The sequence below is a fragment of the Lissotriton vulgaris genome, chromosome 12, assembly GCF_964263255.1.
Source record: "Lissotriton vulgaris chromosome 12, aLisVul1.2, whole genome shotgun sequence".
NCBI classification, from domain to species: Eukaryota; Metazoa; Chordata; class Amphibia; order Caudata; family Salamandridae; genus Lissotriton; species Lissotriton vulgaris.
This window is the reverse complement of record NC_141700.1, coordinates 385033603-385058232: the sequence shown is the minus strand read 5'-3', so window position 1 is coordinate 385058232 and position 24630 is coordinate 385033603. Positions and strand designations below refer to the sequence as shown.

Here is a 24630-nt window from a genome sequence, read left to right as displayed (position 1 = left end):
CACATAATTCAATTATAGCTAGGGCTCCAGGTTTTATGTTATTTATTTTACCATTTCCACCTGTATTCACCCATATTTATGTTTGGCCATCCTATTGGTATTTATCCTTATTTGTTTTGTGGTTTCATAATAAATGGAGTCAAAAGTTGTCTATTTCTACATTGATTTAACTGATAAACATGGACTCATACTTTGATGCCAGTTTCATTTTAAGCCAATTCAAGAGCCAAATATAGCAAAACCATAAACCCACAGGTAAATAGTAGTAAAAAAATACAAATATATTTTTAACAAATGTATGTATTTAAGGAACTCTTAACCTGTTTTTTAAAATCCCTATGCGGATTATCTGCTCAGCTGTTGTCCTGGAATTCACAACAAAAACCATTGAGACTCACTCACAAGACGCACAATATTAGGATTTTTTTCCTCTTTTAAAAATAAATACAGTCAGGAAACACATCGTTTTCTGCGATTATATATCTGCAAAAATGAGTAAAAACGGAAAAGTGGGAGCTGTAATTATAGCTTGTAAGTTAGGCAGTTGCCCGACTCCCATTTCATTTACTATGGGGTTAAACAATTTCCCAGTGTAATACATACTTTCCCTAACCACACGTATAGAGTCAGAAATGGCTAACGGAATGGACAGAGAATAAAAACTTACTGTGCCAAGTATTTTCTGTATTAATCGCCGGAGACACTTTTTGGTAGCGTACCCGGACTAGTATCTGCTATAGTAGCCAAATAAACAAGGTTTCTGTGCAGAATCTGCTGGTACCTACAAAAATAGAAGCAAAATTATGTAACAATCCAAACTAAAGTATTTTGTGTTGTTTCCATTACACTTAGAGCAAAGAAATATGTGAACGATATGCAAAAATGTTTTACTTTTCATGCAATGTTACCAGGGATTTTAACAATCTTACTGGTCTATGATGGCACTAAGAGGGTAGAAAATGATAGGATGGTACATACACCAAATAGTTTTAAATTAAATGCCCCTTAATCATTTCCGAATGTTTTACCCTCACCATTTTAAGAGCGGGTGCCCTAACACCCGAGTTCACCTCTTACCCCTAAAGTGTTTTATAATGTACATTACTGAAAGATTCCCGCTGCATTCTATCTGTAGAGAAGGCCTCTAAGGCAGACATGTAGGGCAGTCTACCCAATTAAATATTCTTATTAATCTTTTTTAATATGGACCTTACTTGTAAATTATCATTTGGTACCTTCTTAAGTCTAATAAGGGAAAAAGCAAATTTTCACAAAGATAATGTAGGTGGAAAAAGGATGCACTGGAAAACATGGGAGTCCTCCAACATTTAGTGACGCAGCTCTACTGTGTACTGAAGTAGTGCATTTTATTTTTCATTTTAAAGCACTGGTGAGGAAGGCAGGCCGTTTAATTCAAGGCAGTGCTCCATTTATTTATTTATTTCATTAGATCTCTATAGCAGCACACAAAACAATTGGCTATAGCAGTTTTTAGGTGTATGTGAGACAGGACCTTCTAATTTTATTAACTTTTTATGTCATATGCTGCCCTCTTCATCCACTGGTCTGTTGTGCCATTCACATTTTTAGTCCCACCAATGGAGCACACAGCATGGGGCAATGGTCAGCCAACTTCAGCCATTGGCTAACTTTACTTTGAGTGACAGCATTCTGCTCTTTCCCAAAAAGCACCTCTGCACACAAAGCAGTTCCAGTCAGTGCTACAATGCATGCTTTTTTAGATGTTTTTTTTTAAATTTTAGCCAATGTTTTTATTTTATTAAACAGCCCAGAAGCAGTTCGCCCAACAATAAAGTATCTTATATATATAAAAAAATGGCAAAAAATATTTGACAAAGGCAGAAAGCTGGCACCCAATATCAGACCTAATGGCTTTGCCGATGCTGGTTCTTCTGTGTTATCATGGAGGACAGCCCCTGTAGCATGCCAAGCTAGTAATTCAACTGCTGAATTACATAGGAGCAGGCCATGCTGCTTCCGAAAGCCTTCCTCTTCCTTTGAAATGTAGAAGGGACTTCTTTGTACGAACTCTGTAGACATTGAAGCACACTACACTCAAATATACACTAAGGACTATGCATCCCATTTCCTGTATTTATAGCAGACAGAGCAGTCAGCCACAGTGGGCACAGAGTATTAAAAATATGATAAATCTGTGTATTCTGGAAAATAATGTAATTATGATTGTTTTGCTGAGTTTTTTCGCCAAAAGAAAGGGACGCCTTTTGTTTTAGAAGCTCAAAATATGCTTTCTGAGAAACAATGGAGGATTATTTCGGCCCAGCATCTGACTGCAATGGATAATACTGCAATCTGTGAAACGAGTTATTGCCTATCCACTGCTACACTGATATTCAATAAACCATGATGGGAACACAACCTTTTAATATATTTCGTCACACATACATATAAACTATCATTTTAGGTTTGTCATCAATTCTCAGTATATGCCAACGCCTACTCAGCCTTTCCGATGATACAGATTGGAATAAGAATGGGGCATAAAAACAGGAACAATCTACTGAGTATCTATGAACATAAATTCTGACTTCTAGAGCTAAAAAATGTGTGCATTGCAATCATAACGGAACCCCCCCCCCCCTTCTCTGTCCACGATGGCATTTCTGAAAACGGAAAATCCTTCCATGAACTGAAGGAATGCTCTTCCTTTTGGACAAAGCTGCATCCTTCAAATAGATTCATACCTTCAGTCTCTAGACTGAGAAAATGACTGCTGGAAATTATTCATAAGCTTTGTTTGCTAGAACAGGTTGACTTCTTGTAGTGCTTTATATTTTGTGTGACAACCTCGACCTTGTCTCTCTACAGCTTTTCTACAAAATTAGTTATCTATAGACAATTGGAGGGGGAGGCGCACTTAGCAAACATGGTCAGTAATCAACTGTAAAAAAACAGAAAACAAAAAGACTCGAAGTAGTAACATATTTAGATTCAGCACCTTAGAGAAATGTCAACCAATTAATAGCTTTCACTCTCAAGACATTGTTTTTTTAATCCTGATCACATAAACGCGGTTGTGAGACTAAGGAAGGGATGCAGAGGTGCTCCGCAGAATGACTCCTGTGCAGCAATAACAGTCTTGGAGGTCACCATTTTTTAGGTCTCGGCTACCAAAGGCTAAGCTTGCCTAGTCTCGCTGGCGAGATCTTATGTTTTGCAGAGTGGGGCTTGAACCCGCCCCTCTTCTCCATTGGCTGGCTTCCTAAATGCTAGCCAGCCATTTGAGAAGAGGTTTGTCCTTTAATTTAAGCCCTTTTTCAGATTGAGGGGTGTGTTTTTTTCGGTCCTTTCTCTCCTCTTCCCATTGGCTGGAATTTTACATTCCAGCCAATGGGAAGAGTAGAGAAAGAAAAACACGTGCCCCAGTCTAAAAATGATGGGTCGTTTTGGAGATCCATTTCTGGCCTGCGAGTGGAGATGTGGAAAATTAATACGGTTTGGTGAACATTATCTGCGCCATCTTGCCCTTTTCTCCGATGCCACACTTTTTGTCGTACACCCCCCCGCCATTTCAGCTGCCTTGATCAGAACCATCCTCTGCACACCCCTGACCCCCAGCATGGCTCTTCACCCTCACGAACACCCCCACGCACTGATCACTCCCGCTCCCACATGCCTTGCGCGTAAGCGGCAGCCATTTTAAGCACCATGGCCTCCCTGCCCTCGCTGATAGCCAGCGCGTCTCTCTCCCTCCTAACCTCGCAGGCATCCCCCGCACGCTGACAACCCCCTCCCGCTCTCACATGCCTTGGGTCATAAACCCCTCTTCAGCGCAGCTCTGCCTCGGAATCCCATCCTGTTCCCAGCGCGACACCTCCTTCCATCCCTTGTCATGGTCCCGGGTTCTTTGATACAAATCCCTTTTCCTGTGTGCCCGTTTGTCTCCCTTGTTCCCAGGCCGCCACCTGGCCCTGCGGATACTGTTTATTACCCCCCCGTACAGTAGGAAGCTTCCCCCTATCAAAGGACCCTCGATTTGATCAAAGCCCCCACCCTATGAGATCCGATCAAACTCCACGCATTCCGTGAATCGGCGGAATGTCCAGCTGCGCGATAATCATCACCTGTTGTGACCGGGGCGGGGACTTCAACTGTAAATGTGTGGGAACGGGCTTGAAGCGGGGATTCCTAGGATGCTTTTCCGTACATCAAAGTATTGACAAATATGTGTTTCATGTAATAAAGCAATAAACCTGTGTATAAGAGGCCAGGCCTCAGAGATGCGGTTAGAGCACCTCGTGACGATACTTGCTGTCCGAATTGATGTGTTCTCCTCCGGAGAGAATAAACCCTCGTTTCCTGCCTTTCAGTCTCCAGCGCCTGCTTCTTCATTGATTAAGATTTTGTGGGTAATAGAGGCGACACCGCCGGGCAACACAAAAGGGTCTTTGGTCACTGGTTGTCTGTGCCACCCTTTTACAGAGATGGCGGTGCAGCGACTGCTGGCTCCGACTGAGGTGAGGGGAATCCATTCACTCCAGCGCTCAGGAGGGATTTATTCTCCGCCGTTCCCCGGCTCGTGCATGTTCCTCCACCCTCACATCCCCGGACCCGCCATGGAGCGCTGGAAGGGCCGAGTGCAGGTGGGGTCGCTTATCCCCCGGGCATCGCCAGGTTTCGGCCTGCCTGAGGGCGAGGGGGGTTGGGGCTGCCCTCTGCAAGCTCAGGCCAGCATCCTCGGACGAGGCTACTCGGTCGGGTCAGGCGGCCCCCGGGCAGAAACTATGACCGTAAGGTGTTTTTCTAATGTATAAAAGATACGTTATTTAAGAAATTCAGCGAAAATGGATTTCAATGTTGATGACGAGTAGTTTAATGGTGACAAGTTATGAAACATTATAATATGCACATCTCATTTTTGACAGCTGTATCATCGCTGTTCCTATTTTAGGCATTTTAAAATGTAGATTAGAACTAGAAGCAACAATTTGGGAAAAATGCCACATTCAGCCTTATGCTCCAATGCGTTTTAGAGAGCCGGGATGCTATTTGTCAATAGAAAATATATTAAAATATCAACCTTTTCCCAAAAAGAAACCAGATTGTGATGTTTTCCGGTGTACCTGTAAGCTGTATGACGGTGTTTGTTGGAGGCCGATGATATTGGCAACAATAAATTGACCGTCTCAGATTTCCCAATGTACATCAGGAATAGTAAGATGGCGTCAGGCGGCTTCCCGAGATGCTTCAGAAACAGTAAGATGGCGGCTGGGGAGCTCTGAGTGTCAGACGAACGGTTCGTGGGTCGCGGCTCCTAGGATGTCAGAGCCGGAGCTGGGGGTACGGCGGGCCGAGTCTGCACGGGCACTCCGTGCCGAGCAGCTGCGGCGCTGGCGGGGCTCTGAGGCAGCGTTGGCTGCCCCGGAGGAGAGCGGCGGCCCCGGGTGCGTTTTGAGGACGGCACCATATTTCTAGCTGCCTGTTCCAGTGGGGATACCGAGGAGGTGAAGCGGCTCTTGGCTCGTGGGGCGAACATCAACACTGACAATGTGGACGGGCTGACCTCCCTGCACCAGGTGAGAGTGCGTGACTGGTGGAGAGTGCAGAGCCACCTCTCTTAGAGGAATTGCACTCTAAACGGGCACCTGAATGAAAATGATTTAAGAGCTGAAAAGGCATATAGTTTGGGTATTTTAGCCTTTGCACCTGGTGTGTCTGCTGGTAGCATATCCCACACCAGGTAAAGTGGTAGTTTACTTTCATGTTCGCGGTACTAGCTTTTAAATAAAAGCTGTGTATGCTAAGACGGCGAATAGCAATACCTACAAGTCGTGGGGTTCAAAAGGCAGCTGGAATGTATGTCGGGTGCTTTATTTGTTTTCATCCTCTGAGGCGGAAGCCGGAGGACTGTGTTCACCCAATTGAATTTTAAAAAAACTTGTAAATTGTGCCTAACTTGTGTTTTTAAAACAAGGAGCTCACCTGTTTAAGCGCCCACATCATGCGCTGACACAGCCCTCCTTCCTCTTCCCTGAGACAGCGGTCCGCGCTGAGACAGGGAACGCCCAAGGCCTAAGCCACGCCCACTGCGAGGCCACGCCCACTCCAAGGACTACAAAAACGCTAGAAACGAAGCGTTCACCATTATTTGTTTTCATCCTCTGAGGCGGAAGCCGGAGGACTGTGTTCACCCAATTGAATTTTAAAAAAACTTGTAAATTGTGCCTAACTTGTGTTTTTAAAACAAGGAGCTCACCTGTTTAAGCGCCCACATCACGCGCTGACACAGCCCTCCTTCCTCTTCCCTGAGACAGCGGTCCGCGCTGAGACAGGGAACGCCCAAGGCCTAAGCCACGCCCACTGCGAGGCCACGCCCACTCCAAGGACCACAAATGTGCCGGCCATACCAGCGCAGCGGACGAGCGCAGCGGGAGCGCCGTTTGGGTGCCGAAGGCGCACCCAAGGCAAGCCCGTCTGCGCCCGTCCGCGCACGACCGGGCCTAGGGCCAGAACCCCTGCCTAACTCATCCTACCCGAAGGTAAGCTACTCACGGAGAGAGCTGCTAAGTCTCAGACCATCTACCAGCTCCTGTGACTACATCCATGATCTTAATGGACCTTACATTCGTTGCTCTCTATGCAAACCAGCCCAGCTCACACTCCCTACAAAATCCCACAAGCCCGCTTCCCTCAAACTTGCATCACTAAACTGTCGCTCACTTCCTAAACACGCGACACAGATTAATCATCTCATAGAAGACCTGGAGATAGATATCCTTTTCTTACGGAAACGTGGCTTGCCCCACATTCACAATCAGACATGGCACTAGCAACTCCTACGGGCTACCTGATTCAGTCCCTACCCCGCCCTTTAGGAAGAGGCGGTGGTGTCGCCATTATCCATCGAGACCATCTCCACTGTAAAACCAGTGATGCGCAGATTATGGACTCAGAAAGTTTTCACTTTACCATTAAACTAAACCCTACCAACTCTCTAACGGGATTACTTGTGTACCGTCCTCCCGGTCTCCCAGGCTCATTTGCTAGTTCCCTCCTAGACTCAGTCACTACTCAGGCTCACCCCCTATCAAATTTTATGATAATAGGTGACCTGAACATTCATTTTGAAGACCCGGCAGACCCAGTAGCTAAAGATCTGATCTTAGATCTGGCGGCACTTGACATCCGCCTACTTAACTCCGGAGCCACCCACATCAAGGGACATCTATTGGACCCGGTATTCACTAGCTCTCCATCAATGCAAGCGAAGGGGGCTCTTCCCCTTCCCTGGACAGACCACTTCTTAGTCTCCTGCTAACTTCCTGGAATTTTCAGGAAACCCCAAATACCGCCCACCTACAGCAGAGACAGGACCTGGTCCAGACTACCCACTGAAGAATGGGCCAAAACTTTAGAAAGGTCCACCCCGGCACACGCGGAAGACCCGGCTAGTGCCGACAAACAATTCAGAGAATGGATTACCTCCTCCCTGGACTCAGTACTCCCCATCAGAACTAGGGAAGACAAAAACGGCAAACCCGGGTCAGCCCCGTGGTATACTACGGATCTCAGAATACTTCGTAAAAACTGCAAAAAAGCTGAACGGCTTTGGAGGAGAAACTGGCAGCACGCCAAAAAAGAAGCCTATCAATTCACAGTCAGGCAGTATAAAGAGGCCATTAGACAAGCCAAAGCCTCACACTATGACAAAAGGATACAAGAATCATCCAACTCAGCCAGGGAATCCTTCTTAATTGTAAAGGAACTGCTCAAAGTGCCCATTTCCACCAGTTCCACTACCCCCAAAGTTGATCGAAGTGAGGAACTAGCCAATTACTTTGATGACAAAATCATACGCATCCTGGCTTCCCTCCCACCCCCCGGCCCCCCTAGCCACATGGAAAACCGTTTATCCATCGACCAGGCCAAAAGCAATCCGCGCCCCACACTGCCTACATTTCGGCCAGTAACTTGCCTAGAGGTTGAAAGAACCTTGACGAAACTGAAAAGCAGATCACCTCGGGACCCAGCTCCGATCAGGTTCCTTAAAACCGTAGCCTCAGTCATCGTGCCCACCGTTACGGACCTCATCAACAGTTCGCTCGCCCACGGATCTGTCCCCGATAGCTGGAAGAGTGCTGTGGTGAAAGCACTTTTAAAAAAACCTCAGCTAGATCCAGCAGACTTGTCCAATTACCGACCAATATCACTCCTCCCGGGTATCAGCAAAGTAGCAGAGAAATTGGTAAACATCCAATTATCTCAGTTCTTTGAGACCAACAAACTACTCAGGCAATCCCAAACTGGATTTCGCCCGGGCCATGGGACAGACACCGCACTCCTAGCCGTCATTGAAGAAGCTAGGCTCATACTGGATTCAGGAGGATCAGTGGCAGTGATCCTCCTGGATCTAAGCGCAGCCTTCGACACAGTCAATCATCGTGTCCTTCTGCATAGACTGGCGGATGCAGGACTTACCGGGACGGCACACAGCTGGATTGAATCCTTTCTTACAGGGCGCACGTTCCAAGTTTGGGACAATAACCACCACTCATCCACCCTCCCACTCACTAGCGGTGTCCCTCAGGGCTCCTCCCTGAGTCCGACACTTTTTAACGCCTACATGGCCCCCCTCGAGGATGTGGTGACACCATTTAATATAAAAATGGTAAGCTATGCTGACGACACTCAGCTGGTCGTCTCCCTGTCCCAACTGATCGCCCACCCAGAAAACTTGACCAATTGTCTTTTAGGGATTCACAACTGGATGAACAACTCATCACTAAAATTTAATGGGTCAAAGACGGAGGTGATGCTCCTAGGGAAGCAATGGACGACCATCCCTCCAGCAATCTGGCCTGACGTCTTCGGGGAAATACACCCCCCCCCCCCCCCCCCCCCCCCGAAGTGTGAAATTAAGACACTAGGTGTGTGGCTTGAGCCAGAGCTGTCTATGAAGACACAAGCAGCAAAAACTTCGGGCACCTGCTTCGGGCTCCTACGCACAACCCGCAAGATTCTCCCCTTACTGCCACCTACTTCTAGGAAACTACTCATACAGGGACTAGTACTGTCTCGTCTCGACTACAGTAATCTGGTCTACTTCGGAGCCCCTGAGGCCACATTGACAAAACTCCAGCGGACACAGAACGCGGCGGCACGCCTTCTCACCAACCTTCCCGCTAGAGTGTCCGCCAAGCCGGCCCTCAAGACTCTGCACTGGCTCCCTGTGCGCCAAAGGGTGCAATTCAAAGCGATGTGTACTACACATAAGTTGATCAATGGTTCTGGCCCGGCTATTCTCAGCAAAATTATCACCCCCTATACATCAAACAGATCACTACGATCCCAGAACGAGAACCTGGCCAGCATACCTAGATTTAAAAGGACTCGTACAGGAGGACGGCAATTTTCCGTTCAAGCGGCCGCCGGATGGAACGCCCTCCCACGCTCCCTCAGACTTGAACCAAACTACCTGGCATTCCGCAAGAAACTAAAGACATACCTATTCCCTAAATAGAGCCTCCTGATAAGTATCTTTCCTCCCCCCCCCCTTCAACAGGATGACAAATTTTGATAGCGCGGGGATGCCCTTGGGTCACCAGGCGCTTTAGAAATCGTTATTAAATTTAAAATTAAATTATTAAATTATTTCAGTGCTGGTGGGCGCGCGCATGTGGTAGTCGCATATTTGAAGGTGGAGGTGGTAGTACTGAGGCTGGTGGTTGTGCATTGGGGAGGGGATGTTTCTTGTTCGTTCGTGTGATTTTGGCTGGAGATTGGTTGTTGGTGCATCATGAAGTAAAATGTTTACTTTTTAATATTGCCTGTTGGTACCGGAGCTTACCATGCTGCCTGTTTGTTAGTACTTTCTATTTTGGCAGCGAAGGAAATCCAAGCACAGAAATGTTAAATTTGACCAGCATCAAAGTGTTATCAGTGCAGCAAGTGTGTTTATGGCAAGAGATGCCTCACCCCTCGGTGCACTCCCTCTTCCCTACCCTGGCTGCCCCAGCCCGTGGAGGGCAGGAAGAGCCGCCTCCTGCATGGGCTGAGCTGGCAGGGCTGCGGTTCAGCCTTGAAATGGAGAATTTGGACTGAAACCGATCAGAGCTGGTCATTTTCAGACAGCTCCGCATCCATCACCCCGCGCACTAACACCCTCCTCCCTCCCTCCACCCCGCCCCCCTTCCATCTGCCAGCACCTCAGATTCTGCAGCTTTGCTTCTCCTCCGTACCTCCTGGACCCCCTCCTCTCTGTACAGAGGGGGCAGACACCCCTTCCCTGCACCCCAGACCGTGTGTGTGGCTGTGTGTGTGTGGCTGTGTGTGTGTGGCTCGCTGTGTGTGTTGCTCGCTGTGTATGTGGCTCGCTGTGTGTGTGTGTGTGTGGCTCGCTGTGTGTGTGTGTGGCTTGCTGTGTGTGTGTGTGTGGCTTGCTGTGTGTGTGTGTGTGGCTCGCTGTGTGTGTGTGGCTCGCTGTGTGTGTGGCTCGCTGTGTGTGTGGCTCGCTGTGTGTGTGGCTCGCTGTGTGTGTGGCTCGCTGTGTGTGTGGCTCGCTGTGGGTGTGGCTCGCTGTGGGTGTGGCTCGCTGTGTGTGTGGCTCGCTGTGTGTGTGGCTCGCTGTGGGTGTGGCTCGCTGTGGGTGTGGCTCGCTGTGGGTGTGGCTCGCTGTGTGTGTGTTGGGATCTGTGTGTGTTGTGCTCTGTGTGTTTGTGTTGGGCTGTGTGTGTATGGGTGGGTCTACTCACACTTTACTCCATCTCTACTACTCTCTTATACTCTCAATTCACACTCTACTAATCACACTCTAATACACCCTCTAACTACTCTCTACTACATACAAGTCACACTACTCACAACTCACTCAATTACACTATCCACAATTTTATACTCACTCTCTACTACACTCTAATACTCAAAAGTACTAACTAACTACTGCTCTCTAATATTTACTCTATTCTAAAAATCATTCACTACTCAATCTACTAAATAGATACACTACTCCATATACTATCTACGACTCACTACACAATCTATTTTTATATAATACTCACTACTACTCTGTCTCTACTACTCGCTAACTCCTACACACTCTCTACACACTATCTACTACTCACTCTATACTACTCTCTACTTATCTACACTACTCACTAACTACTATTGCCTACAACTCACTCCTACTCTACTCTATTCAAGTATACTCTAATAATAAACTAGTCACTCTCTACTAACTATTAATCACTGATAATACTCTCTACTACTCTCTAACGTTCATCTTTTGCCATTGTAAATGACAATACCATTTATCTATGGGGGTTTTTTAAAACAAAAAATGAAAAAAATGCCGTTTGCAATGCCAATAGCTCTAACTTTAGCAAAGACGAGACCATTGCATTGTAATGCTTGTTCTGTCTTTGTGAAGCAGTAATAAGCACAAGTTAGTTCAAAGCACACAAGAATAAGCACACACAAAATCAGTTTCTTACTAAACATTCATCCAGACGAGCCAGTTGCATTTTAACAAAAAGATAGACTAGGACCAGAATTTCTTTACAATGAAGCTTTTAAAACTTTGGCAGGTTGAATGTGAATACCCCCAACACTGGTGCGGACTGTATACCTTTGTGGGCACGAACTAAAGCCTCACAGAAGTAACATCTGAACATCTTCACTGAATAAAGATGAGAAACATTGGATAACAGTTTACTTCGGATACTCTCAGCCAGTTGTAACATTAACATGTGAACTACACCAAAGACATAAATGCTTCGTCAAAAATAAGTTGAGAATATATTCGGCTCCAGGGGATACTTTAAATTTCCTCCCTACACATCTTGACTTTTGAGTGCAAGTTACCTATTCCAGAATGTAAAGAACCACGAAAAAAAGCTCAGTAGATGATGGATAAAACTTTAGATAGGTAGCAGAAGAAAAGCATTGAATTCTAAAGCAGTTACTTACTGAGCGCACTGGACCGCTCTTCCCTTATTTTGATATTCAACAATGCACCGTATCAGCTGATCATTTTCTTCGAGCAACTGAAAAAAGTAATTACGCGTGTGTTAACATTTCAATTTGCAAAGTTCTTACATGTATGTGATAAATCCGATTTTTTTTTCAAGCTGCACCATACAGAAATACACAGAATCACTGCGATCTGCAACAGAAGACTATTCTTTGATAGAACATGATGGTTAGATGTTTTGCAATAATGCAACCTCAAAAACGTATCATAAGTTGGCTAAGACAAATGTTCTGCTTTACTTTCCCCATAAAGATCCCCGATGAACCATTACCTTCTATTTTTTTAACTGCTTGAGGAAAGAAGGAAAAAAACTATTTATTTTTTAGCAACAATCAAATAATACAGTTAATTAGTTATGCTGGATTCTTTGTCATGAAACATACCTTTTTCATTTGATCATTTTCTCTAATGTCTGTGGGCTATTTCTGAATGCCACATTCTAGATATATATGAAATATAAGAATGTTTAAGGTTTAAGGGCCTGATTGTCCCAAAAATTCTTATTCTTGTAGGCCTACATGTGGCTCGAACGTGGAGTAGGTTTTTTATATGTTTTGTGTTCCTAAATAATTCCATAAGCACAACTTGGAAGCTACGCTACGGCTGTGCAGTCCAGGAGTAGTCACATGTGATATAGTCTGGTAGATTGAAGTGGAGTTATGTAGATTGGAGTAAAGTGGTTTGGACTGGGGTACATTGGAGTAGGGTAAATTGGGGTGGGGTAGACTGGGGCAGAATTTGGTAGATTTGAGTGGGGTAGATTGGGGTGGAGAATATTGGATCTGAGTGGGGTAAACTGGGGAAAGTGAAGTGGGGAAGATAGGGGTAGAGTGGAATAGATTGAAGTTGGCTAGATTGGAGTGGGGTGGGGTAGATTAGAGTGAAGAGAAGTTGGATAGATTGCAGTGGAGTTTGGAGTGGAGTGGGGTAAATTGGAAGGAAGTGGAGTAAATTGGACTGGGGTGGATTGGAGTGGAATAGACTGGAGTGGAGTTAGGTAGATTAGAGGGGTGCACATTGGAGTAGTGTGGATTTGGATAGGGTGGGGTAAACTGGAGCAGAGTGGGTAGACTGGAGCAAAGTGGGGTAGATTTGAGTGGAGTGAGGTAGACTGGGGGAGTGGGATAGATTGGATTTGTGTGGAATGGACTGGGGTAGAGTGGAGTGAGGAAGATTGTGGTAGATTGAAGTAGAGTAGTCTGGAGTGGAGTAGACTGTAGAAAAGTGGTGTGGGTCAGAGTGGAGTGGGGTAGAATAAGGGAAATGGCATTTTTAGAAAGTTACCTTTTCCCTGCCCGAAGACCCTGTAAGCTGATGTGCATTAGCCTCCAGCTACAACTCTGACTGCTCTATCCCTGAAAGAGGTGTGAAAACTGCTCCCAGAACAGAGACAAAGCCTGGAAGTGGGAAGGTGTCCCATTCCTCTGGCTGGATGACCATTTGGGCAGTGACCAGTAGCTTAATACATTTCAGAGGGGCCTTCACTGTCACAGGTTGATGTCTGATGACACCAAGACAAGTCACTTCCTTCACTTCCCCAGTCAAGCAGGCACCAATCTCACTGAGAAGGGAGCAGTCTATTCACCTATCTGAGTGGGGAGGTAGCTGCTCCCACAACAGGTTTGTAGTGACCACATGGCGCATTTCCCTGGCCAACCCTCTGAAGTAGGCACATAGGTTGCACAAGGGGAGAAGGGTCTCACCATTTTGGATTTAGGCAGTGAGGGGCATGGAGGGATTATCTGCAGTAGGACACACATAATATGCTGCAAAGGTGAATAGGGTAAAAGCTGGGAACTTTCACCCCATTTGTTATGGGGTGCAAGGAGCCACTCCCACCCACAAGCTGGTGCCAGGTATAAATGTGGCATTCCCGGTACCATCCTTAGGAAAGTACTGGACCTGAGGAAGTTCAGGAGAGGACTGAACCTCATGTCTGAGAGAAGCCATGATGAACTGGACCTTCTACCTCTTTTACCCAGGCCAAGGAAGGGAACTCCAAGGGGCATAAGGTTGACAAGATGTTCAACTACAGGGAAACAACAAGCTACAGAAGACATTTTCTGAAGACTGCCACCTGCCCACTTCTAACTGTACCCTACTGGTATCTTCTGCTGGTGTGAGTCCAGGCCCCCATGTGCTGTTCCCTAGGTGCTGGAACCGTGGCGGTGCCTGGCTGGACTTCTCCTACCTCTGTGACTTAGAAACGTACTGGCTCCAAAGACCTTCGAAATTCCAGGGCAAACCTGCCAAGGTGCGTTGCTGCAGAGCTGAAGATTTATTTTTTCCTTGCTCAGAGATGTTTCGCAATAGCAAATCCTCTGCAGCGAGACCTCATTGAGACGTGGAGCCCTCTTTCGCTACAGTCTTGCCATGTTGCAGGAATCCAAGCTCGAAAATTTGACTGAGTGCAAGCAAAGAAATCTTGACTAGGAGAAGGTGCCAAAAGTATTTGGCTTGCAAGGGACCTTCATTGGGTGCGAAATTCGAATTGCTTAGACTCTGAGCTTTCCCAGCAACTGCTTCACTCTGACCACGTCCAATGGCTTCAACCTCGCTGAGCCCTCCTAAGCTACAGACAGCTGCCTTGCCCCACTGAAGTTTTTTTACTTTTATTTTCAGACAAAGTACAAAGGTAAATCCTCTGCCCTGTCGAACCTCGTCCTTATATCCAACCTGTGCTTTCTTGCGATCGGCCTCAATTCACACCTAGGTCCCAGTTTATAGTGACCATTTGACTGTGATTGGAGCATAACATTTTTTTACCACCATTTTTATTTAAAACTTTAAAAAATCCTATCTGTGTTTCCCCTTACTGGGTTGCCATCGTTTTGGTGTCACTTTATTTAGTAAAATATACCATTTTATTCCATTTAAGTTTGAAATTTTTATTGTGTTGTGACTTTGCTGTTTTGGCACTGCAGATAAGATTTACACATTGCTTCGAAGTGAAGTTTGTCTGTTCTGTGCCATAGCTACCAGGGGGGTGAGCGCAGGTTAATTTATTGACTTTAGTAGTTCACCCTGACAAGGGCTGTGTATGTTATTTAAGGTGAGTAGTCACCCCATTATTTAAAAACCCAATTTCTTATAATGTTTATGTCCTTGACCGAAGTAAATTTCCAACCGCATCGGGTGTGAGAACATGCTTGCCAAAAGCTTCTTAATAAGCACAAACTTGCCGTTATGGTGAGAAGAAGCACTTATTTAGGCAGAAATCCCCGCACCCCCAACCCCCAGCAACACCCATAACTGTAAACAGATTGGCTCATACATAAACATCACGCCAAACTTGTGTAATATTACATGTAAAACTGATTTTTAGAAGTGCAAATTCCAGTTTCAAAACCACAAACCTAAGTTTTATGAACAGGTTTACTCGCCCCCCCCCCACCCAAAAGTGTAGAGTAACATTTCTTGTTTACATTTGTGAACGTGCACTGATACATTAGCCTGCCATAAGGTTATATGAACAGCTACTGAGTTTAATTGTAGCACACTCCAGATCTTCGCCAATATGCTGCTATTTACATATGTTGTTCTCAAGAACACAGACACAAACAGGCTGCTCTGTTTTTCCAGAATCAGGGATAAAGGTCATTCGGGCCTAAGGCATTGAAATCTGGGACTGCTCCCTAGAATCGGGGACAAATGTGAAGCTTACCCAAAAATATGACTGAGACTTGGATGAAGCATTCTGAAGGAACCAATATAGGGAATTATTTAGTTTTGAATGCAGAATGGTTGTGGAAACGATAAACATAAACTGGTGATTTGTGAAACAGTGATTTATGGCTGTAGGTACTAGATAAGTAGTTGGGGTTCTTCTCAATAATAAAGACGCTTGCTGCCTTACACAGGATTTCTTGATTACTTGTATCATTTATAGCTTTTGGAATCAAATTCCCAATAGTGACCAGAGCTCTGCGTGACCAAACACCCAAGTTCAAATAACCACCACCTATCCTTGTAGATCAACACCGTTTTCGGAAATAATCAAAAAAGAAATGCAAATGTGTACCGAAAAAAAACAAGCAATGGCAAACCCAATAGATCTCACCTTTCAATTATGTTACTCGACCTTTTGGCCGACCCAGTTATACATCGGCTAAAAGAACAAGCACTGGCAAAGCCAATAGGTCTAGCCGATGCCAATGTGTTAGCGATGCATTACAACAGCTTGGCTGCTGTTCCAGGACTACTCAGCTAATAGTTAGTAGCGCAGAGGAGAGTGGAGTGGTGTTGAGTGTCGTGGAGTGACATTGAGTGGAGGGATGTAGAGTGCAGTAGGGTGGAGTGTTGTTGAATGGGGTATACATGATGTGGTAGTACAATGCCAATTCAGACAACACAACTGAAATGACCTTCACATTTGCACAGACATACTGTCTTAATTACAAAACTATGCAGTGCACCAAGGATAATGTATGGAATTGGAATCGCCTAGCGTATTGATTTGTTCTGATTATATTAAAATATTTGTTTCCAGCACACTTCCGAATTACAAACAAAATGTGCTTCATTTGTGCTTTCCTAACTCTGATATAGTCTGAAATATCTGCACAGTTAATGTACAGACATTTATATTTTGTCTGCTAGGAAAAAAAAAAAATCCTTTCACACCCCAGATTGTCAGATAAATCCTCTTACTTTGTAGTCAAAGGAAGAAAAGTAAACATCATGCTTCCTCTGAAGACAGCCTGACATCGACCCTGGTCTTTGAATACACAGCTAATGTGACCAAAGAAGAACAAAATGTAAAGGCCTGTTTACAGAGAGCAAGCACTCGTGGAAAAATACAGTAAACAAGCTATGCAAAGGTGAGCTACAAACCACAAAGCCAATGATAAGCAATGGGCGGAATGAAAACTTAGGTCAGGTTTCAGAATGTCCCCAAGAAAGCTGTGCTGTCTGGTAGGCTTCAACCTAACAATGTCAAAATCTTAAAACACATGGTCTTGGTGGACAGCCCGCCTAAACACTAGGAAAAAAACAAGCATTGGCATAGCCAATAGGTCTCGCTTTTGGGACATTATAAGTATTTAGTTAGACAGCACAATATCCTTGGTGCAACAACATCAACCGCTGCATGGCTAAACATTTATAAGGTCCCAAAGGCGAGACCTATTGGCTATGCCGATGCTTGTTGAAATGGGAATAAGTGGTGTTTTCTAAGTGCTACTCTGGCAGATTCCTAGGACTTCAGAATCTTGAAGCTATGTTCTACTTTGCCTGTAAGCTCTCTGGTGTTTAAGAAGGATATATATATATATCACATGTGCGTTTGCAGATGCACATAAACAGATACAATTCCTTGTCCACTGTTGATGGGTGTTAAAGAATACTGAGGTATGTAATAATTTACATTGCTGGCTGACTGTAATCCTAGAACAGGACAAGTGATTGGAGTGAGCCTTGTGACTTGCAGCTTATGTTGTTGGTTGGGCTCGAGATTCACTACTTTAGTTTTAGAAAGATATTTGTTAGTGAGGAAAATAATCAAGAGAAATCGGATTTTGTTATGACACATGTAAGTGACCCTCTAGAGGATGATGCTGTGCTGCACAGTGGCAAAACTGGCACTTCTTTAATGTCAAATCTCTTTAAGGTTCACTAGCTGTTAATAATTCCTTCATCAAGTGTTGAGTCCAGAAGTGTTGGGGTACAAAACTGTTTCTACTCTTGGTCGGTATCAACATAGGCAGCGGGTCAAGTTCGCCCTTAATAAAACTACTGAAAAAGTAATGGGGACAGAAGCCTTGCAGTGAATGATGTTCAGTGTGGGAGTCGTTCCTGTAGCTTCCTTTGTCTCTGAAAACTTTTTGCAATTGTGCCAGGATTCTGAAAGTGGTGTGGAGGGGTAACCTATGTTTGTGGAGGAAGGTAATCCTGGAACTTGAACAATTGCCTAAAAAAGAACAGTTGAAACCTTCCTAAAGGTCAAAACACTAAAGGGAAATGGCTAAAGTTAAACATGGAAACTCCCTAAATTTATGAGCTGCTGCCTCCCAAAAAAAAAATTTAAAAAAAATAAAATAAAAAAAATAAATAAAAATCGACAAAAGCAGTGCATTGATAGTTTTAATTTGCACTTTTGAGAAGGAAAGCTAACCTTGAAATGAGAGTGAGGGCTGTACGTTTTGCAGCAAAGCTTCGAGGCGCCTAGATGGCATGACTGACCCTAAAATGAAGAGTTGGGAACCATCCGTGCATTTCAGTAGGTTGCGTGATCACTTGGCAACTGCACACATAGATCTGGCCTTTGTCGTACTGTATGACAAATTATATATGCTACTGAACATGCCTCAGGAGGACACCACATGCAGCACGCTGCATGGGGGTGCGGAGGGGGTGTCTCCTTGACAGGTGTTGACCAAGTTCGGTCTTTATTCTGCAGCAGCCCTCCGCGCACACACACATGGATGCCCCTACCCACAGAGGTGTGTGATGTTTGCCTCAAACACAGAATGTACTGGCACTCGCTGGCTGCCTGAACACCCGGGGGGATGAGGAGGTGGAGAATCCATTGGCATGGCAACCGGGGAGGTGGAAGGGGGCATGACTCAAGGGAAAACAAACAGGGTGGCTGCCATGTTTTGCAACAAACAGTACGATTGCCAAGACACTGTCTGTGACCAAAGCCTGTTCTAAGAAGCGCATGCAAGTCCAGAAACAAATCCCTCGAGCAGCTGCTATTTATGATTTTTAATGTCCTATTTTTGCTTAGCACTCGCTTTTAGTCTAGAGACTCGCCTACATACCTGATGTGACCTGTCCCTTTCTAGGGCGCTGTGCGCGGACCATACGTCGTTGGGATCCGAAGTGTTTGCTAAATGCCTGGCTGTTTGGCAAGGCACTTGCAGCTGTTAGAAGCCCTGTTTGTTACAAAAGGGACGCTGTTCTTGTCAGTCTAATTTAACCGATGGATCTGAACCTGTGCTGTGAGCAGTTTCTTGAGCGCGAGGAGGTGATCTCGGAGACGAAGGCTGAGCAGAACACCACAAGGTTGAGTCACAAGGAGATCACTGGGCTGGCTGATGAGGCGCGCGCCGCGCTGCTTGGAGATTACAGGCCTGCGCGCCAGGGGAGGTCGCCTGCGTGGGAGGCCGTAATGCTGGGAGATCAAGGGGTTGCTGTGAGAAGGTAAGAGGCGCGACAAGGAAAGGGTCAGTGTTACATTTGTGAAACAAACAAAAAAAAAGCACGTTTGACGAGGAGAGGAGGCGGCAGCAGGGGGAGGGGAGAGAGGAGGGGACCTGCGCCTGTTTCCTTTGCGGGAGCGAGCAGAGGGAACCATCTGTTTGAAAGTTAATTACAAACAGATGGTTTCAAAGCTCGCTCCCGAAAGGGAATCGCCAAACGTGCACGCGTTGCCGTTGAAAGCAATGCAAAACGTGCACGTTTTTGGCAGAAAAGGTGAAGCAATTCCTAAAGTCTCCTCCAAGCAGCGCATGCGCGCTACGTAGGCGAGACCTAAAGAACCACACTTCAAGCTGAAGGGGTGCTGGCCTATACCTCCTGCTCTCTCTATATTTTCTTATTGTAACTTATTGAATATATAATTAAAGGAGGCACAGCTGCCTGCAACCAGACCTAAAAAAGTTCTCACTGAAATTGCCATATCTTTAAAACCTCAGAAGGCACACTTGTGAGTCTGATTTTCTGAGACAATTCAGACTGGATTAGCACGAAATCCTCTTTTACAGGACACAGGGTTTACAGTGTCCAAACCAGGAGGTGAACGTGTGGCTGAAAGTGCAAGATCTTTACCAGCATTAAAAGCTAACCAACGCGGACAGTGCTTTCGGAACATTAAATGCAAATATAATTCTCAACATAAGCTATTTTGCAGAAACCCCATATTTTAGGGGGGCGTGGCTAGCGGCCGAACATGGCGGCAGCATAGAGGACTAGCTCCGGGAGAGAAGCGGCCTCTCCATCTATCCGCACGTTAATCCGTGGCTAAATCTTACCTCAGACGGCGGCACCGAACGCCCGAGACCGGGCGGAACTGGCAGCAAGTGCCCGGACGGAAGTCGAGGGCTGGATGACGGAGTTATCGTCGAGTGTTGATCCGATCGTACTGCAGGCCTACCTCCGGGAACTCTGGTGGCGACTGAGGCCGACCAGAATTGCAGCCTGTTCAGCTACCGCCGACAGGAAGTGATCGGTGCTGGAGGGTCACCCAGAGTGACGACCGACGGGCGAGTTCCCTGTCTAGAGACGGAACACCTGCCTTCACTGACGGAGGTTGATCGAAGGAGGTGCCCGAAGTCTTCAGGAACACCATAAAAATACTGTCCTGCTATCTGCTCCGTTGAGGCTATCGGGGCGTTTCCCTCATTGCTGCGAAAGCCCCTCTTCGAACTAAATTGAGGGCCGCGCTGTGATAGTGGTTCCTCCTGGTGCCCCATTGTACCGGCGAACTGTATTATCTCCGCGATCGAACTATGTCCGGGAAAGGTGTTAAGGGCGGTACGACCCAGACTCGTATCGACCGCTACACGAACGACAGAACCGCTTCCCCTCCGGCGGATGGGAAGCATTCCTCCGTGAAACCAGACGAGCCTGCGGGGACGAAGAAGGCGACGTTGGATGATGTTATGAAGACTCTCTCGCAGGTACAAACGACGGTGGGCTCCATCTCGACCGAAATCACCCTTATCCGAGCGGACCTTCACAAGATGGCCGAAAAAGTGGGTTCATTGGAACTGGTCACGAAATCGCTGGTTGAGGATGTCTCGGAACTGCAGACGGCCATGGAAGCAGTCATGGCGGAAAACATACTTCTGAAAGATAAGCTGGACGACCAGGAGGGCCGCTCCAGGCGGAACAACGTACGCATTCTTGGTGTTCCTGAGTCGGAGGGCACAAGAGCGATGGACTTGTATGTGGAAGACCTCATTAAAACGCACCTTCAACCTAAAGGACTGTCAGCCTTCTTTTCGGTCGAGCGGGCTCATAGAGTTCCAGGAGGTCAACCTAAGCCAGGGGCCTCGCCCAGGCCGATCCTAGCAAGACTATTTAATTACCGCGACCGGGCTGTCATCCTTCAGGCGGCGCGGGTTTCACCACCAGTGAAAATCCTTAACTCTACGGTGGCATTCTTCCCGGATTATACGGCGGAGGTGGCCAGGAGGCGGAAGACCTTCCTGGACATTAAAAAGGAACTTAGGAAGCGAGAACTCCCTTACTCCATGATTTTTCCGGCCAGGCTCCGGGTGGTGGCGGAGAACAGGACCTGGTTTTTCGATAACCCTGAGACTGCACGAGACTGGCTGGACGGCTGGCGTCCTGCCTCCCACTCTCGCCGCCCTGGACGGACTAAGAATGGCTCACATCAAAATGAACGGGACGACGTTGGAGAAGCTGGTACGAACAGTGGCAGAAGCTCGCCAGTAAGAGACAATGATGATCTGAATCAGGAGGTAGACCCATGAACACTCGACAGGTACGAGATATTATTGCTGGGGTCTGCGGCTGGAACTGCCATGGACAATGGGCCGAGGGCCTCCGCAGAGGGTATGAGGGGTCGCTAATTCCGGAGTACTCCTCACCCCCAACGAGCAAGTAACTGTGTGGTTTCTTTGGGATGGGTTTAAGCACTCTGCTAAATTGGGGTGGCGGGCAGTTTGGAGTCCGTGTAGCAGGGAAGCAGGGCGGGTGGGGGTTTTGGGAACGGGGGGTTTTGTTGGTTTGCTTGTTTGAATTGTTTGGCTCTACTCATCGTTTGGAAATTATTACTAGTCACACATGGCCGCATTCCTTGTACCGGGTGTGCCACCTCTGATCTTCTAGCACTACGAAGGCACCGACATGCGAATAGTTACACGGGGCAGGGAAGTTCTTCAGCCACCATAGCTCTGTCCTACCCCCTGGAACACCAACTTGCACGTACGTTTACACAATGGTGGAACTCCCACGACCTAATAACGTAACAACTGACACTGGAGTGGGGTCTGTGCCACCGCTACAGATAATGTCGTGGAATGTCCGGGGGTTGGGGGATAAGGTGAAGAGGGGACTGGTTTTGCAATGTATTAGGCGACTGAACTGTGACATCGCCCTTCTTCAAGAAACACACTTGGTGGGGGCGGCTACCAAAGCTCTGGATAGGAGAGGCTATCACATGGTAGTACATTCGGACTTCACTTCGGGGTCCCGGGGGGCGGGGGTTTGGGTGAAAAAAGCATCGCGCTTTATAAAACACTCCACAAAATTAGACAAACATGGCCGCTTCGCGGCAGTGTGTGGACAATGGGAAGGTGTGCCCATTAATGTGGTGTCTGTGTACATCCCGCCAGCGCTACATTCATCGGCACTTCCGGACCTGGGCAAGTTTCTTCTGGAACTCCCGGATGGGGACCTGCTGGTGGGCGGAGATTTCAATGCGCTAGCCAATACTGACATGGATAGATTCCCGGTCCGCACCCCCCCGCTGGCCCAACGAAATTCGGGGACTTTCTGGAAGCGCAGGGTCTGGTCGATATCTGGAGGCAGCTCCACCCTACTGATCGTCACTATTCCTACTATTCATCCACTCATGACTGCCTGTCTCGCATTGACTACTTTCTCACACTGGGGGGTGGCAGACTCACGTTTGCTGACGTGCAGATTAAGCCCCGGGGAATATCGGACCATTCTCCCTTGACTGCTACACTGTCCTGCACAACCGCGGCTCGTAAACGGCTCTATCCTCTTTACCCTGATTATCTTAAACTCCCCCCAGTTCGAAAATCCCTTAAAACAGCCACCAAGCACTACTTCCAGGAGAACTCCGGCTCGGTGTCCTCCCCGACGATACTATGGGAGGCGTATAAGACAGTGTTAAGAGGCCAGGCGATCGCGGCTATAACCGACCATAAACGTAAGCAAAAACAGGAACTGGTTGAGTTGGAACTGCAGTTAGAACAGGCTAACGTAGCTCATATGACTGTACCGTCGGACGACACTCGACACGCATTGCATCTCTGCCAGCAAAGGCACGACGACCTTCTCCGTCGACGGACATTAGAACACATAGAGTCGACTGCGAGCAGGGTTTATGATGTGGGCGATAAGGCCAATAAATTACTGGCCTGGTTAGACAAGAAACGGGACGGTGGCAGGCACATTCTACACTTGCGGGACCAAGGAGGGACGTGTCACACGCACCCTCCCAAAATTGTTGACCTCTTAGCGGACCACTTCCAGAAGGTGTATACCCCAGAGGTGGTGGTTACGGCAGAGGCGGCGGAGCTGGCTCTCCGGGATGTAGAACTAGAGATGCTGTCGCCGGAGGCGGTGACGGAGCTGGAAGCAGACCTCACGGTGGAAGAGCTCCGTACGGCGATAGGTGCGCTGCATACGGGTAAAGCGTTGGGCCCCAACGGGATACCGATCGAATGGTTTCAAACAATGTCGGATACACTGGGCCCACATCTGTTGGCCATGTTTGAGAACTGCCGAGAGACCGGAACGTTGCCTCTAGACCAGCGCTTGGCGACGATAGTGGCTATCCCAAAACCCGGCAGGCCTCCCGAGGACTGTACGTCTTATCGCCCAATCTCACTCATTAACGCAGAGGCGAAGATTTTGGCGAAATTGATTGCAAATAGGCTGACTCCGCATCTAACCCAATTGATCCACCCGGACCAGTCGGGTTTTATGCCACATAGGAGCACGGCACTGAATCTCCGTAGGGTGCACGGCGCATTGGCTCGAGCACACTTACTGAAGGAGCCGGCGGCCATTTTGTCGTTAGACGCCAGAATGGCTTTTGATATGGTAGAGTGGCACTACCTGTTTGCAGTTCTGACCCGGATGGGCTTCGGACCGAAATTTCTATCGTGGGTTCGACTTCTCTACACAGACCCGGTAGCTCACGTGGCGGCCAATGGCCACATCTCACGAGCGATTCCTTTGACACGTGGGACTCGTCAGGGCTGCCCCCTATCCCCACTACTGTTCGCGCTGGTCCTTGAACCACTCGCTATTGTTATCAGAAAGACACCACTACTGAAAGGTATTAAATGGACGGAGGCCTGGGAAGACAGAGTATCACTGTATGCCGATGATATGTTGGTCTACTTGTCTGCTCCCGAATCGAGTGTCCCGATTTTACTGGCACTTTGCGATAAGCATGGCTCGGCCTCCGGCTACACTATTAACTGGACGAAGTCGGTCCTTTATGTCCTGAGGGGCCCTGTGCCGGTCCTCCCTGAACACTGTCCTTTAGTGTTGACCGATGTCTCCTTTAAATACTTGGGCATCCATGTCACCAGCGACATGGCCATGTTCCACGATCGGAACCTGGCGCCCCCCCCTCCTTCGTCTGAAGGCTGTCGCCTGACACTGGTCAACCCTGCCACTCACGCTCTTGGGGCGTGCTGCCTTATTTAAAATGATGGCACTTCCACGCCTCCTATATGTTCTGGAAAACACCCCTGATGTAATTCCGCCTTCCTATTTCCGTAAAGTCACCGCTGTTGTGACTACCTTGCTGTGGGGTGAGCGTCCTCCGAGAATTGCTCACCTCAAACTCAACCGTGGTTGGTACGACGGGGGAATAGCGTTACCGAATGTACAACTCTATTACTGGGCATCTCAACTCAAGGTACTTAACCAATGGCTCCACGCAC

General features: G+C 47.2%; 1 protein-coding gene across 3 annotated transcripts in view; it reads right to left on the bottom strand.

Moving 5' to 3' along the window:
* Positions 1–24630, bottom strand: part of SS18L2 (SS18 like 2) — an 87938-nt gene that overhangs the window by 35923 nt on the left and 27385 nt on the right. For all 3 annotated transcript variants that reach the window (XM_086945150.1, XM_086945149.1, XM_086945148.1), the window contains exons 3-4: positions 11947–12023; positions 668–781 (exon numbers count right to left, since the gene is read on the bottom strand). In XM_086945150.1, the coding sequence (XP_086801276.1) occupies positions 688–781; positions 11947–12023 (171 nt within the window). In that variant the 3' untranslated portion in view covers positions 668–687. The remainder of the gene's footprint in view (positions 1–667; positions 782–11946; positions 12024–24630) is intronic.